At 57.5% G+C, this 15,108-nt stretch overlaps 1 protein-coding gene across 1 annotated transcript in view; it reads left to right on the forward strand.

Moving 5' to 3' along the window:
• The first annotated feature begins 2,260 nt into the window (after nt 1-2,260).
• The window catches only part of FGF12 (fibroblast growth factor 12), a 167,088-nt gene continuing 154,240 nt past the window's right edge, over nt 2,261-15,108 (forward strand). The window contains exon 1 of the mRNA XM_063307855.1: nt 2,261-2,457. Coding sequence (XP_063163925.1) covers nt 2,445-2,457 — 13 coding nt within the window. The 5' untranslated portion in view covers nt 2,261-2,444. The remainder of the gene's footprint in view (nt 2,458-15,108) is intronic.

Raw genomic sequence — 15,108 nt, forward strand, 5'->3', positions numbered from 1 at the left:
ACTACTCTCCGTTATGGTTCGCTTAACCATGATTTACTGAATGAACTGCATCAGCGAGATTCAGACAAGCTAAATCAAGTGTTTAGGCAACTTTATGATGTGCGGACTTCAAATCCCAGAATTCTCCAGCCAAGCAAATGTCATTACGGCTGACTCTGGCTGATTTTCTCATCTTTTGCCATTCACGTTCATTGCAGTTCATAATTAAATATGGCTGAAAGTACCTGCAGAAGGCTAGGGGGGTGTCTGTCGCTATTCTCTTCCGTATAAACTCCAAACAAGCCTGGGCAAATTTCAGAAAGATCCAGTACAATGGCTAAGTTACACAAATTTTAACCTTTTCCATGATTTTTTTTTCTTCCTTTGAACTAACCCATTCTTTCTCTTACTAAATAAAGTTCTGTCAGAAACTCAGGGATATTAGACAATCCTTAGACAATACTGTATTTTGGGGTCCATAAAGGAACAAATTGAGGCATATCTTTTTTCCCTTGCAGAACAGTTTTGGACCCAAGAAAGAGCACCCAGGTGCAGACTCAGGAATCACGGTCCGTATTACTTCAACAGACCCTTGCATCCAATTTCAGCAGGGTGACAAATATCTCTGTGGGGTGTGCACCTTGTCACAGTCACTTCTTAACATTTTAGTGGCAACTTTAGGGGGGAAAGTGAGAAAAATGGCTCTCACTCAACATACACTTGGAGGCAAGTCTCCAAAATGCGTCTGTGCAAAAACACGGCCTATGCAGTGCTTAAAACCAGGACGAAGTGCATTAATGACTTGCCTGCAATGGGCTGCATGAGGTTTCAGGGGGAGGGTGTGTTATGCACCCACTGAGGCAAAGGGAGAGGTCCTTCAGCCTGGGATGCCTGGGGCCCCAGAGGTGGGTCTCTCCCTCTCCTGCACCCCCTTCCTAGCCTCCTGGGCCTGTCAATCCTCCCAACTACCATCGCACAGCACAGGCTCACTGTCTGGAAAGGTCCATCAAGATGGCCAAGTATTGCTGACATCACCTCACCGCTTGTGCAAGGCAAGGAAGTGAACACAAAACCTCTGACAGAGGCCTAACCCGATACACACGCAGGCAGGGACTAGATCTCAACAGAAGGATGGGTGACCTCCAGGCGCCGCCCCCCCCTCCCCGAAAGCAGGCTCCGAGGAAGCTCCGTTTGGGGGGGGCAGCCTCCCCCCACACCTCTCCAGGGCTTCACCAGAGTGGGAGGGGTTTGGCAAGGCCAGCCTCAGGGCCACGCAGGGTCTGAGTCAAGGGATTCAAGCCGCCTCGCAGCACAACCCTCGTCTGGCAGATCTAAGGCGCCTTGCGCACGCTTCAGAGGCGCAACGGACGAAGGGGGTTGCCTCAAGGCATCAACCGCAGTTGGTGCCTCAAGAAAACCATCCAGACTGAAAGCGGTCGTGTGAACGCGGCCTTGGCCTTCCCAGGGCAGCTAGAGGTGTTGGGGCATGTGGAGAGAGAGGAAGGGGGCTCGCAGGCCCCGCTTTAGCAATATTCTGCCGTGCCGGGCCAGGTGGGAGAGCGGCTGGGCAGAAAACGGCGGACGGCCACAGCCGCCTCGCCGGCGCTTCCTCCCTCCCTGTCCGCCCCCGCGTCGGTCCCTCTGCGCAAGAGGCCCGCGCGAACGAAGGATCGCCGCCCCGGCAGCCCCCCGGGAAGGCCTGCGGGGCTCCCCCTCGCCCTCCCGCAAGCCCGGCGGAGCAAGCAGCGGCGGCCAACCGGGCCACGCGCTCCCCCAGGCCGGCTGCTGCCCTGCGGGAGCGCGCGAGCCGCGCACGCGCTGCCGCGATCCTCCGGGCCCTGCGGCGGCCTAAGTTGGGCGTGCGCCCAGGCGCCCGGCTGCCCCACTCCTTCCGCGGCGGAGCGCGCTTTGGCGCAGCCCCCGGCCGGCGTGGTCCCCGGGCCGCAGCGGGCGGGGAAGGCGGACGGTCCCCGCGCTTCGGGGCCGCCTGGCGGCGGGGCTCCCACGAGAGGCTGCTGGCGGGGGCGAGGGCAGGGCGGCGACGGCGGCGCATGCGCTCTGGAGCCTCCCCAGCGAAGCTGCCGCGCGCCGTTGAGAGGCGGGCGGGGGGGCTGCGCGTCCAGTCCTACCTGCAGAACCGGCGGCAGCGGACAGCTCCTCCGCGCTCGGCCCCGCCTTCCGCAGGTAATCCCGCCCCCCGCTCTGGCCCCGCCCCCGTGGCGCAGCTCGTGGCGCGCCGCCCCCGCCCCTTCCCCCTCCCTAGCCTTGCGGGCGCCGCTTCTCATGCCCGGTCTTGGTGCTTCGCTTGCAGCCGCCGGGAGCCGGGAGCAGAGCCCGCGTCCGTCGCGCCCAGGAGCGAGGCGCCGCCGCCGCCGCCGCCGCCAGCCCCGGAGCAGGGCGCTCGACCCGGGACCGCCCAGCAGGACCGACCCTGAAAGTTCGCGGCAACTTCCCGGCGCCCCGCCATGGAAAGCAAAGGTAGGCGCGGGAGGACTGCCGCAGCAGCGAGCCCAGCCCAGCCCGTCGAGGCCCGGTCCCTCGCCGTTGCAGCGGCGGCGCCCGGCTCGCCCTCGCCTCGCCCCCGCAGCTGCGCCGGAGGAGGAAGAGGCCCAGCCGCGTTAGGCCCCTGCCCGCTGCCTGGAGCTGCGCGGCGGCTCGGCAGGCGCAGGGCATCCGCGTCCCCGGTAGCCCGCGCCGCCGCCGCTGCATGCGGCGCCGGGCGGCGGAAGGGAGCGCGGAGCGTCTCGTGCGGCCGAGCCCGCGCTGGTGGAGCCGCGGAGCCCTGGAACCGTTGCTCGGGGACTACGCGGCCCCGTCCCCTGCCCCCTCGCAGCGCGGGTCGGGAGGGCGGCCAGCCGGCGCCCCCGGGCGCGATGGGCGATTCCGCCGGGCTCGCCGTGCCTGAACTCCGAGCGGGAATTCCTGCCGGACGTGAGTGGCATCTTCAATCAGCCAATCCGGAGGGGCTCTGGGTGGACGTGACTCCGCTTCAACCCCCGCCCCCCCCTTTCTGGCCCGGGGCGGCCCTGCCTGCGGAGCCGGCGCACCTTTCCCGCGGGGTTCGGCTCAGCGGCTTCGGCTTCGTGCCATGTGGACGTGGCGCGATTTCCTGGGGGGAAGGCCGCTCCTCCCCCCGGGGGGCCCGGGGCGGCGAAAGGTGCCCGAGGCCGAGCGCGGGCCCGGGGAGGTGCGTGTTTTCCCCGCCGCCGCGGCGCGGAGGTTTTCCGGGGACACGGAGGCTCGGCCGTCTTCCCGGAGAGGCCGCCCGGCGTGTCCCGCGGCGGAGCGGTGCTGCCGGCTGCACCGTTGAGCGGGGAGGTGGGAGTTGTTCCGGCATAATAATAGCCCGCGATCTGCACCGTCACGATTCCGGCTGGGAGGTCCCTGGACTGGGGGAGGAAGCGGGGGAGGGGGGAAGGCGAGGCCGCCCGGGCAGGACTCCAGCCTCGCGGACCCGGCAGCTCGGCCGTCGCAGGCCGCCTGAGCCGAGAGCTTTGGCCCCGATGCCGGCTCGGCTGCCAGCGCTGGGCTCGGGAGCCGCGCAGAGCTCTTTCGGGCGGGCTGTGGGCTTCGCTGGGGAAAAGGGCGGGGGGCAAGAGATTGTTTCCGTGGGAGGAAGCTTGGGCGCCCCTGGCCGGAGCCTCCAGGGCCAGGCTGGGGCAAGCAGGCCCGCCGCGGACAGCGCTGAGCCCCAAAGGAGCCGCCCTCCTCTGGGTCCGTGGCTGCAAGCCCTCCTGGCTTTGGGGAGGAAGGGGAGAGCGATGCTGGTTTGGGTAGTGGTGGGAGATCGGTCGTCCTGCTGTCTACGCGCCACCCGGTTAGGCCGTTCGTTGTCCCGCCTTCTTCGCACAACAACAGCCCTCCGAGGCCGGCTTGCCTCCTGGCACCTCTGGGCTGCTGGCAAGTGGGAGACGCAGACCTCCCCCACTCCTGCTGTTCCTCCCCTGCCGCTGGGACTGGGTGTCCTGGTGCCCCCGGCTTGAAGGTAACCCAGCACCATCGAAGGTGACTGCCTGGATACCTCTCTAAGCCTCCTTCCAGCCTGCTTCCCTGGATCCCCCCACCCCAGTGTTTGAGAAAGCTTCCTCCTTGTGCCCATGATTTTATACACCTTGACTGCCCCCCCCCCCGCCCCACAAAACATCCCAAATGGTACAGCCTTTTCTCATTAGGAAAGCATTTGAACCCGCTGATCATTTTGGTCACCCTCCTCTGTACATACCCTCCGGTGTCTCTCTGCAGCCTTGTGGACTAGCACTAGACAGAGCAGGAATTTAGTGAAACCCTGCATGGCATAGAGCAGGGGCCGTGCCTGCCCAGGACCTAGCAGGGCGGTCTCTTTTGGACGTCCGAGCAACTTGTCATGCACAGAGATCCAAGCCTTTAAAAAGATTTTCTGTGATGACGATGATGATGGTGATGATGGTGACTGTGATGATAGGTTTAGAGGGATTTGATCCTGCCAGCTCAGTTGCAGCCTCCAGTTCCCTGGCTGTCCTTCTCTCTGCAGTCTGGAAGCCTCTCCCGGCTCAGGTCGCCTATCCACAAGAACTTTCGTCCTTGTCACATCCATTCGTAACGTTTCAAAGCTTGTCTGGGCCGCAGAGTTCCTTCTGCGGCACGAGTGATGGCAGCCAGTGCCCCCTTCCTGCTCAGCTGCGGGTCCTGTGTCAGTCCCAGGCCAAGCCTCCCCCCTCCCCTCCCCCTGCTGCTCTTCCACAGTGAGACCTTCTCCCGTGGGGCGGTTCCATCCCCCCACAGGACTTCCAGATGCAGACTGGCTGCTCAGGTCATCCCAGGGGAGTTGCGTGCCAGCTGCACCCGCCAGAGACCGGGGTTGGACCCTGTGCCTGGCCTGGTTTCTCGCGGGCACAGAGGCAGCTTTTAGGAAACGTTTTCCTCCTCTGAGGGAACATCCTGGGCAGGCTTTCAGAGCCTTAAAAAGCAGGAATGTTCCGGTCCGTATTGTGCCTCTGCATCTCCATCCCCTTGGACTTGTACCATCTCAGCTGCAGAGCTGGAGCTGGGTCTGGACTCCTCTGACTGGCCCGGGCCTCCGGGAAGAATCTCAGAGCAGGGGGGGGGCTGCTGTTCCCCACCCTGAGGAGTTCTAGAAGGTTCAGTGGTAGGAGCTCCACTCAGTGGCGAGTTGTAGGGGCGAGTTGTACCCAGAAGCTGGTGGCTCCATAGACTGGCCCCTTCCCGGGAGGCCCAGGCAGAGGCACTCCACAAACTTCCCGGGGTGCTTGAGGGGGAGGCAGGAGCATTAAATGGAAGTGGAGCTCTTTCTTCGGGGAGGGTGGGCCGCAGAGAGTACAGCAGGCAGGTCACCCTAGGAGGAGGGTGGCCCAGGAGGCAAGATGGGAGGCAGGTGACGTGTGAGGCCACCTGCCTTCCTGGCACGTGCCGGATCAGACTGGGCAGTGGCTGTCGTCCCGGGCCCAGAAGCCCTCTGCGTGTGCATAAAAGATCAGATCCCCTCGCGCAGCGCAGCTTATTCGGAATCTTGCAGCCGCCTTTGCTGGTGTGTCAGAAAATGCCACTTCCGCCCGCCCTTCCTGAGGCCTCAGTTGACCGGAGCTAGTGATGTCTGTGCCCAAGGTCCTCCTCTGCTGAAGCCTTGGAGGACCCCCGTGAGGCAGGACTGGAGGCGAGGGGCTTCTCCTGCCCATTCATGGATTTCAGAGGGCGGCTTTTCTTTATCCTCGGAAAGAGCCAGGAAGGGGAACGTATCCAAGGCCTCCCCAGACACAGTAGCTGCCTTCCCCCACCCTCCGGATCTGATGGCTCTGAAGCAATGGGCTGGCTCCACAGGGTGGGGAACCACCTGCCCCACAATCAGGCTGAGTTGGCACAGTGTGCTTAACCTGTTTCACGTTAACTCATTTCCTGCATTCACGCAATGTTGGGCCATGGCCTAATCTGAGAACTAGGTTTACCCAACGTGCTAAGCCACCATCATACAGCCAAGCCTTCATATGTTGTGTGTCTGCAGCCATTGCATCCTCCCTGACCTGGTTAGGTAATGTTGTGTGGTTCAGGGGCTAAAGCTGGCACTGTGGAGCTGGAGAGGGTGGGGGGAGATCTGGCCCTTTTCCGCAGGGCTGTAGAAGCTGGTCTTTCTCTTGGAGCTGCTGGGGGGGGGGGAACGGGAGGGGGGAGTAGAAGCGGGGAGGATATGTACAAGTTTGTCAAGAAGCATGAAATTCTGGGCTGATATGCTTTTCTGTTTATTCCTGCACCGTTTTAGCCTTCTCTGTTTCTCTTTTAGACCTGTATTCTCTTGGTCTTATATTCTGCATTATGAGTCTTAATTATAGCTTGAAAAATTAATAATAAATAAATAAATAAATAAATAAATAATTGTTTTGGGGAAAAAGCATGAAATTCACAGGAGAAATTAGGGATGGGGCAGAGAGAGACCCGCACCTTCTTGCTAGCCATCCCTGGGAGTTTGGGCAGAATGGAGCGTTTTACCAGCCAGAGGTTATTTGCAAGTTGCCTCCTTCACACCCCTCTTCTTGTTTCGGCATTCACAATGCCCACAGACAGGGCTGCCTCTCTACTAAGAAGCCATGGGTGGTACAACCAGCTGTGCTGCCGTTCCGATCCATGCTGGGGAGCCTGAAGATGTCCCGGTGGGGTCCAGGAGGCCTGGGTCCAACTCTGCGCTGGGTTCTCTGTGGGGCTTGTGCGGCTGCCCTTCTGCTTGCACAGGTGTCACAAAGGTAAAATGGGGATGAGGTGGGTGGAAGAAGGAACCTGCAGCCCCCATCCCGGTTGCCTGGGAGGAATCCGTCAGCGCTGTCCCCTCCCCCGGTGTGATCCGCCTCCCCTGGCTGGGGCTCGGCCTCCCAAACATTTCCCTGCTGCTTCTGCCTGGCCACCCCCTGCCTGCCCTCTCTCCTTTTTGGGGAGGAGGGGAGACCCTGCCTCCCCGTTGTGACCCTTCACTGGGTACCCACAGCTCTCTTCTGCCCCACTCTTCAGACTGGCTGCCCAGGGCCTCTTGGGGCCCTGCCCTAGGTCCTCACCCCCAAAGAGCTGTGCTCACAGGGTGACACCAGGGTGCTGAGCTCATCCTGCCCTCACCAGCCTTTCCCTGCCGGCTCCTCCTGGATACATCTGAGTCGGGAAGGGCAGAGCAGAGTTGAACCCACCAGCTCCTGCCGGCCAGCTGGCATTTCCATCTCTTCTCCCTTGTTGGTTCGTGGACCGCTGGAGCCCTGGCCTGTGGGGATCTGCCTGCCTCGGGGGGTTCGCTGCCAGTTGCCACCCTGTGGGTTCCTGCCTCCTCTGCTCTGGCACCGGGGTTTTCACCCATCGCTTCCTGCTTCCCCAGCCCCACCCTCCAGGTCTTCCAGGACGTGCCTTCTCCTCCTTCCCTGGGTAAACTTGCTGGCAAGAGCTCACCGTGAGGGAGGCTGCCTGCTTGTCGCCGGCTGTGGTTTCTGGGCGCTTGGCACAGTCGTGAGTCAAGAGGGCCAAAGGCCGGGCGCTCTGATGCTGATCCCAGGGCCAGAGAGAGGAGCCTCATGTGGGGTGGAGGAGTTTGGGGAGCACCTCCCCAACTTCTCCTCTGGTCCACCAGCTTTCTGCCTTGGGGCTTGGAAGGCTGGGAGGCAGCTTTCTCTCCCCCGTCCCTGTTCTTGTTTCTTCTTCCCTGGCCCATGTTTGATGAAGAGCCGTCCCTGGCATTAAATGGTGTGTTTATACAACAGGGTCACGCAGGTGTGCGTGCCATGCCGTGTGTAGGCAGGAGGGGGTTTCTTTCTGCTGCTAAATCATTAACAATGCATTATTAATGAGAAAACATTGTTCCCTGGACTTAATGACTCAGGGGAGAAACAGCCAGAACCATTGTGGATTGGGGCAGGTAATTTGGCGCTGCCCAGACCTTTCCACACTCCTGTGCCATTTGGTGTGGTGGGTAGTCCTTATGATGGCACCAGGGTTGCATATTATTTCAAGTTTTGGATTAGGAGTGGGGAGATGCGGGTTCGAGTCCATCGCAGGCCTGGAAGCTCCCTGGGGGACTTTGGGCCAGGCCAGGCATCTTCTGGAAGAGCGGCTTAATGGGTTCCTGTTACGGGGACGCAATGGGGCCACGTGGGCTGCCTCGAGAACTGTTCCCGCAGAGGACGCTAGGCTGTCTTCCCTGGCAGCAGTTGCTATGGCTGCACAGAGCCAGCCGGTGATGAGAGCCCAGTGGGCTGGTGGCTCGGAAGGCAGGACGCGGCCTGGGGGCAGTCCCAGGAAAGAGGAAGGCTCCCTGTCGAAGGCCTTTTCCTCAGCGTCCCTGCCCTGGACACCAGAGCGTCTGTGATGGTTGACTTGCCTCTGGGTCACTCCAAAGTCTGCCTGACCTGAGAAGGACTCAAGAGGGCCCCTCCTTTCCTGTCTGGCAAGTGTGAGACAAGCTCACAGGCTCCCCCCCCCCCCCGCTTGCCAACCGGCCCTCTGCCCTCTGCATTCGGGGGTCCTTTATGGCAACTCCTCACCTTCTGAGGATTTAACAGCCAAGAGGCTGTATAAGGAAACCCAGCTGAAGAACCCTTGGGCTTAGGGACTGAGCATTGGTGACGATGTTCTGCAGCTCACAAAACGGCAAGTCGTGCCCTGGATGCCCTCTTGCACCTGTGCCCAGACACTGACCCAGAAGGTGGTGAGGCCTCTGGCCCCTGTTCTGAGTCTAGGAGACTCGGGGGGGTGGGGTGGGCTGAGCCTTGAAGAGAAGCTGCTCAGGCTGAGCAAGATGAAGAGGCAACAAGGCATTCCCCAAACAGGTTAGGAAAAGGGGGCTGACGCTGTTCGATAGGAAGAGCCGGAGGCCAAGGAGAGCCTGTAACACTCTGTGCCGAGAGCTGGTCCTTGCAGAATTGGGATCCCATGGCCTTTGCTCAGTTTTGAGTTCCCCAGGCGATCGGAAGGACCATGCTACAGGGATGCCGACGGGCAGCCAACCAGACCGGCTTGCAGTGCTGGGGCTGAAGTCATGGATGGAGGCTGCTCTCAGGTAGGCAGAAGGGTTCTTTGGTGGCTTGGGAGGCCTGAATTCCCACTTGGAGACTTTGGGATTAATCTGGGGCCCCGAGGGGGTCTTCCCCACTTTGTGAGCAGTTCCCCGTGGAGCAAGAGACCAAATGGCATCCTGGCCGTGCCTCCTGGGGAGAGACTTGCGGGTGCTGGCTGAGCTCTGGCCACAGACCAGGGTCCCGGTCCCGGTCCCTGCCCCTGCGACAGGACGCTCGGCTGGCTTTTAGACACAGCCCTTGGTTTTGTACTGATGCACTTTCTTGGCTGATTTCAATGAAGCAGGGTCTGACCTGGTCAGTACTCGGATGAGAGACTACCAGGAAATCTCGGGGGTTAGATTAAATAGTCAAACAAACAAACATAAATCTGGAAGAAGGTAGTGAGACACCATTCTTGCTGTCAAGAAAATCACACGGACCTGTCCCTAAAGTTGGGCTCAGTGAAGGCGACTCTACCCAGGTTGACCTTGGCTGCTCTTGAAAAAAACCAAGCAGGGTCCGACCTGGTTCATCTTTGTATGGGAGGCTGCCTGGAAATCATTTCTGCCTTTTGGACAAGCAAGCTCTCTGACACCGTCAGCAGTTGAACTCAGCTCACATGGTCCAAAGCTGCATCTGGATACTTGACACCTTTCGTGTCCTTATTTCATTATTGCATTTAAGCATTTTCAGTTTGTATGGCATTTTAAGCAGGAAGGTTTCTGCATGTAGTTCGGATATAAGAGATGGGCTCACTTCTTTCCAAAGATGACCCTGAATTCAAAAATAGACTATGGCCATTTTTTAGTGGAAAATGTTTTTGCAGATCTGTTATAGTTGTATTTAGAGAAAGAGAGAAAAGGCAGTATCAGTTTTTATTTAAAGGCTGGTTTGCGGTAGTTGATAGGCTACAACATCACAAGTTTGTTTTGTGTTTTTCCCAAAAGCAGGTAGAAAAAATTTAGATTTTTTAGAAAAGATTTATTTAGGCAGAGTGGCTGGTTTACAGGCATCAGAAAGGGTTAAAAAGGAACTGCTGAAAGAAGGGAGGGTGAAAATTCCCACAAAGCCATGATCGCAGGTGATCCATTTCCTTCCTAGGTCATCTCTGAATGGACACTCAAGATCCCAGCAGAGCTATGCTGGCACCAGGAAGGGGACTGTGATGTTTTGAGAAGGACAACCTGGGGCTGGGCCAGGGGCAGAGAGATGCTTTTCAGAGACCTCATTCTGGAGAGCATCAAGCGTACCCTTTTAAGGCTTCCTATTCTCAAATGCCTTGTTTATCTGCCAGATTGTGGATGAGCGAGAAGAAGCCAGGAGTTGGGCCTGTGAAGGCATTCAAATTGTGGTTGGTTTAATCTGTGCTTCTGCTGAGTTGGAATATCTGCATGTCTTACTGGAACGAGCAAATGCTTTGCTGGAAGACCCCTGGGAGGGAGCAGATTTCTGCTGGGTTTGGACTGATAAAGTCTAAGGGTGAATTGGTGAAGACCTTAAATCAACAATGAACATGTAGGTGATCGGTGTCATCAACTAGTGAGTACATTTGTAGCCAGGTGTGTGCCTGAAGATGGGCTTATATCCCTGGCAGAAGGTGAAATCAGCCTGGCATCTTTTACTGTCCCTCTTTGGGTCTTGTTCCCCCCTTCCCATAATCATAGAGCCTTTAACGAGTTTAGGTAATGATTGGGTAGCTATTTACACCATTGCCTGCTCCATCTTTGCAGTACGTGGTCCCTGCAGAGATACGGCCTGAGATGTCTGGCTCCCACTTAGACAGAGTGGATCCTCTTTGCCTGCCCGGATCACAAGTTACAAGCGTCCCTGGGGTGCAGAGAACCTGTTCAGAAGAAAGACCGGTATACAGAAGGGGCCTGGAATGTTCTCTGAAATGGATTTCAAATGCCAAATTGGGGTGGCTGCAAGGAGATGCTGAAGGCAGCCCCCATTTCTTGCTGCAGCATCCCCAGAGTGCTAGGCGCTGTCCAAACAGAAGCCAAGGGCCCTCTTTCCAAAGAAACACTCTTCGTTTGGGCGGTCTAACGAAGTCCCTAGAAATGCCCGCAAGCCCTCCTTCGTTAACCCCATTCAGGGACGCAGAAGGTGGAGGACTCGGCTCCTTTGAGGACAGGGATTGGGGGGGGGGGGGGTTGTGGCAGTCCCAGTCCGGGGGAGCTGCGGGTGTTGAACAGAGGATGGGGGTTGAGAGGAGCAGGATAGCAAGAGCGAGAGGACAGCCTTGCCTGGTTTGGCTGGCAAAGAGGAAGATTTCTTTGGAAAGGAATTTGGGAGGGCCTGCAAAATGTTGACAGGGCTGACACAGCAGGGGCGGAACTGGGGAAGGGGGAAACGGGAGGTATTGGGGGGAGCCGAGGAAGGCTTCCAGGAAGCACGCTAAGCAGGTGGCTCTTCTGGAGCCCTTCCGTCCAGGTTGAGGTTGGCATTTTGCTCCTGCAGCGTGAGGCAATCCCCAGGGTTTCTGGGCAGCTGCCCCCCACAGGATGGCCCCAGGGTAGCAAAATGCCAGGTTCTTCTCATCACTACTCAGCCTCCCTCGGTGGCTTTGTGCTTCCCAGCAAATGGCACAGATCGCCGGTCTCTTTCCTTTCGGCGCTGGTGGATGTTGGTTACAAACTGGGCTGACCTGTTTGAGAAATGCCACACGAAGCAGGCTCGCCTTTGCATCAGGTTGCCTTCCTGCTGAGCTCTCCTAAAGGGCTGGGTGCGTGCAGCGGGAGGAGAGGAGCAGGAAAGTTTTCCCTCCCCCAGCTAAAAAGGTGGAGGATCCAGTTGCGCCGTCACCCCCAAGCACACTGGCATCGCTCGGGGCTGAGCAAACGTCCCAAGCCCGCACGTGGTGCAAAAGGCTCACCTTGTGAGTTGACGCATCCTAGGCCTGGGAACATCTTTGGAACCGATTTCTGCAGCGGAATGGAGCGCAGAGTCCTTTCTCGTGCTGCGCATCAATGACCCCGCCAAGGCTTTCTCAACTGAACCAGAGCAAGGAGGTGTCTCTCTGTGAGGGGGGGTCCTATGGGGAGAGGAGTTGTGGTGGTGGAGTCATGCTGCTGCTGCCGCTGCCATTAAAAGCCTGCCTGGTCTCCTGCCAGACCCGGTGAGATTCTGCCGGTAGACGCTACTCCATCTGCTGGCATCTCCCGGCCAAAGGTGCAGTAGCCGCGCAGGGAAATCTTTAGGGCTCCAGCAAGACTTTCTTTTCCAAATGTGCCTGAAAGTCCACCATGTGGGCCAAGCCCCTGGCAGAGATGCTCCAGGGAATCCTACACTGGGCAGAGGCTGGGCTAGATGACGTCTCAGGTGCCTTCCAGCTCCCTGATCCTATCACCCCAAAGGCTGCTGGTTTGCCTTTGGCTTCATAAGTGGGGTCAAGGTGAGGTGAGGTGGTGTCAGCCTTTTGAGGTAGTCCAACCATGAGCACTAACACTATCTTTGTTGTAAGGTTATAGTAACAGAATCTTGAAAGCATTCTTCTTCTCCTTTACTTCTACTTTCCAGAAGACTAGGGAGGGTCCCTTCTGAGATGCTTCCCACCTCTTCTCTCCTTCTGTGGACTGAGGCCCATTTTGCATGACGGTTGTCTAGGCTGTGGCCCTCCTTCCTGTCTCTCAAGGTCATTCCCACAGACCATGACAGGTGGTGAGGTCTCAAGCCAATTCCTTACCCTCCTGGGCTGCATTTTCATCATGTGCAGTATGGTGTTTCTGCCTTCAGCCAACCTGACCTTTGTTGCAATAGATGCATGTGTTGGCTGTGCTGTCCCGGCCATTTCTGGTCAGGAAGGCATCAGAAGGAACAGCCATTCCATCCCGTTGGTCTTGATCTGGAGACAGACATAACTGGAACATTCCTCCCGACAAGAGGGCCCGGGGTGAGAAGAAATAGCTTCACTTCTCTGGAGCAATGACAAAATCCTACCAACTCCACCTCATGTACAAATGATATTCTCCCTCCCTTTTCTTGGTTCTGACACTGAGCAGGAAACACTGTCTTTCTGTCAAGGAGGCAAAGGCATATCATAGGAAATCCTCCCCTAACGAACACTGGCCAAGGAACAGGCGTTCTTGCCTTCCTAAATCTGAGTCATCTCTTGACTCAGTCCGTGCCTGCTCTCTGAGATCTTTGGCTTTCCTGCTTATATTCCACCAAAGCACTTCACCAACATGCTTAACCTGGTTCCTGCATGAGCCCAGTTTTTTGGGTTCACACAACATGCTCTACCGTAAGCTGAGAATTGGGATGGGTTTGCCCAGCATACTCAGCCAGATAAATAAGTAACCGAGGATAAGGTACATTAAGTTCAGTGTGTTATGCAAATGTATTTCTTAAGTCTTTACTAATCTGGTTAGAAGCATTTTCACGAACAGGGGCATTACGTTAAAAAGTATACAAATGCAAGCATCCATGGTTCACACAAAATTGCTCTGTTGGCTGAACTGCCAAAGAGCAGGCCCCAAACACTGAGAATTGTGGGATTCTCCGCTGGTTGGCCCCACCCATCATACGAAGCCTTCACAGGGCTAAGTTGGTTTTGTTTCAGCCTGCTGTGTGAACTCAGTAATCTTTTGTTCAGCCAAACTGTGGCTGAGCACAGAGCTTTAACTGAGGCTGCTCCCATCACCAAGAGCTGGCTTTGAAGCTGCAAGCTCGGATGGTCCCACAGGGGGCTGCCGTAGCATTGGGGTCTTCTCCTTGGTCCCCTGCTCTGGGGTCAGCCCAAGTGGGTGGTTCTGGACCATTCAGTGAGACAGATGAGTGGCTTAAGGGTGGGCTAGCTGGTGGCAGCTCTCCTCCAGCCTGGGGGAGCGTGACTCCTACCCACCCCCTTAGCCATGCTGGCTGGAGATGGGCCTGTTGTAGTCAGACATGCCTAGAAAGCTGCGGGTTGGCGAAAGGAGCCGGCACCCCCAGTCTGGGAACTACAACAGGTTGGAAGCACCCGGTCCTCTTAGCACTGTTGGGGGACGGAAAAAGGACAAGAGTTTCCAGACAGCCACACACTGTGTGTGTGTGCGCGTGTGTTTTAAGTTCCAGCGATGTTGATTGTTACGGCCTTTTTTAAGTAAATAAGTACGTGTTTATTCTAATGTATGCAGCGGCCTCAGTGTTACAAGCCATGCGTACGTCTCTGCGGAGCTTTTTACAGTTTCTTCACCATCTCCGTTCCTCCCGGACTCATGCCGGGGTTCCTGATCCCCACTTTGATGCACTCGTCCCCCTGGGGAGCTTCAGGCCTTTCCCTGCCGCACGTCCTTCAACTTAGAGAGGTGGAGGAAAGGAGGGAAAAATAACTCATTCCTGAGCTTTTTGGGATTCCAGCATTCTGGACAAGCTGTCCTTGCAGACTCCCTGCCTGTTCAGTCTTCCCCGCCAGCCCGCCTGCTCCCCAGATTCTCGTTCAGATCCGGCTGCAGATCCCTCCTCCGAGGGCGCTTGGTTCACCCGGCCCTCCAGGGTTAGGGTCCTCCAGGCCCCCCAGCACAAGTGCCATACCGGCCGTGTCTGGCAGCTGCCTCCACTGCCTAACAGATGAAGGTTTTTACCGGAAGGCAGCTCTGCCCGCTCTCTCCCAGGTGACTTAATTAGAGAAGAAGCTTCTCCGTGTCTGTAGGAAAAAAACAAGCAGCAGACCCCTTTAGCCCAGAGGCCTGTTGGCCTCTCGGCCCCAGTTTGGGCATTTCACCCTGTTGCGGGCACAAAAGGGCAGGACGAGCTTCTGATCGGAAATAGGTCTAGTCCCCCCGTGATCTCTTTCCCACCCAGAAGGGGCATCCCTTTTGTTCAGAGGGGAAGAGTAAGGTGTGGCTTCCTGTCAGTGTTCTGGTGCTGGATTGGCTGCGGTTTGGGGGCTGTTTTAGGGTACTGCCAGGCTTAATGGAGTTACTGCTGTGATGCTCTGGGCCCATTCACAGAAGAACGAGCTACAGATCAATTATTAGGAACCCTCAAAGCAGAACTTCCCATTGGCCCTTTAAAACCTGCAAGAGAGGATGCAAGGGTGGGGTGACTGTGTCCCATAACCCCACTTCCCCTGCCCTGTGGAACAGCTGTCCCCCCAGGATCCAGCAGACCCCCACCCTTTGAGCCTCCCAGG

The sequence above is a fragment of the Candoia aspera genome, chromosome 6, assembly GCF_035149785.1.
Source record: "Candoia aspera isolate rCanAsp1 chromosome 6, rCanAsp1.hap2, whole genome shotgun sequence".
NCBI lineage: Eukaryota > Metazoa > Chordata > Lepidosauria > Squamata > Boidae > Candoia > Candoia aspera.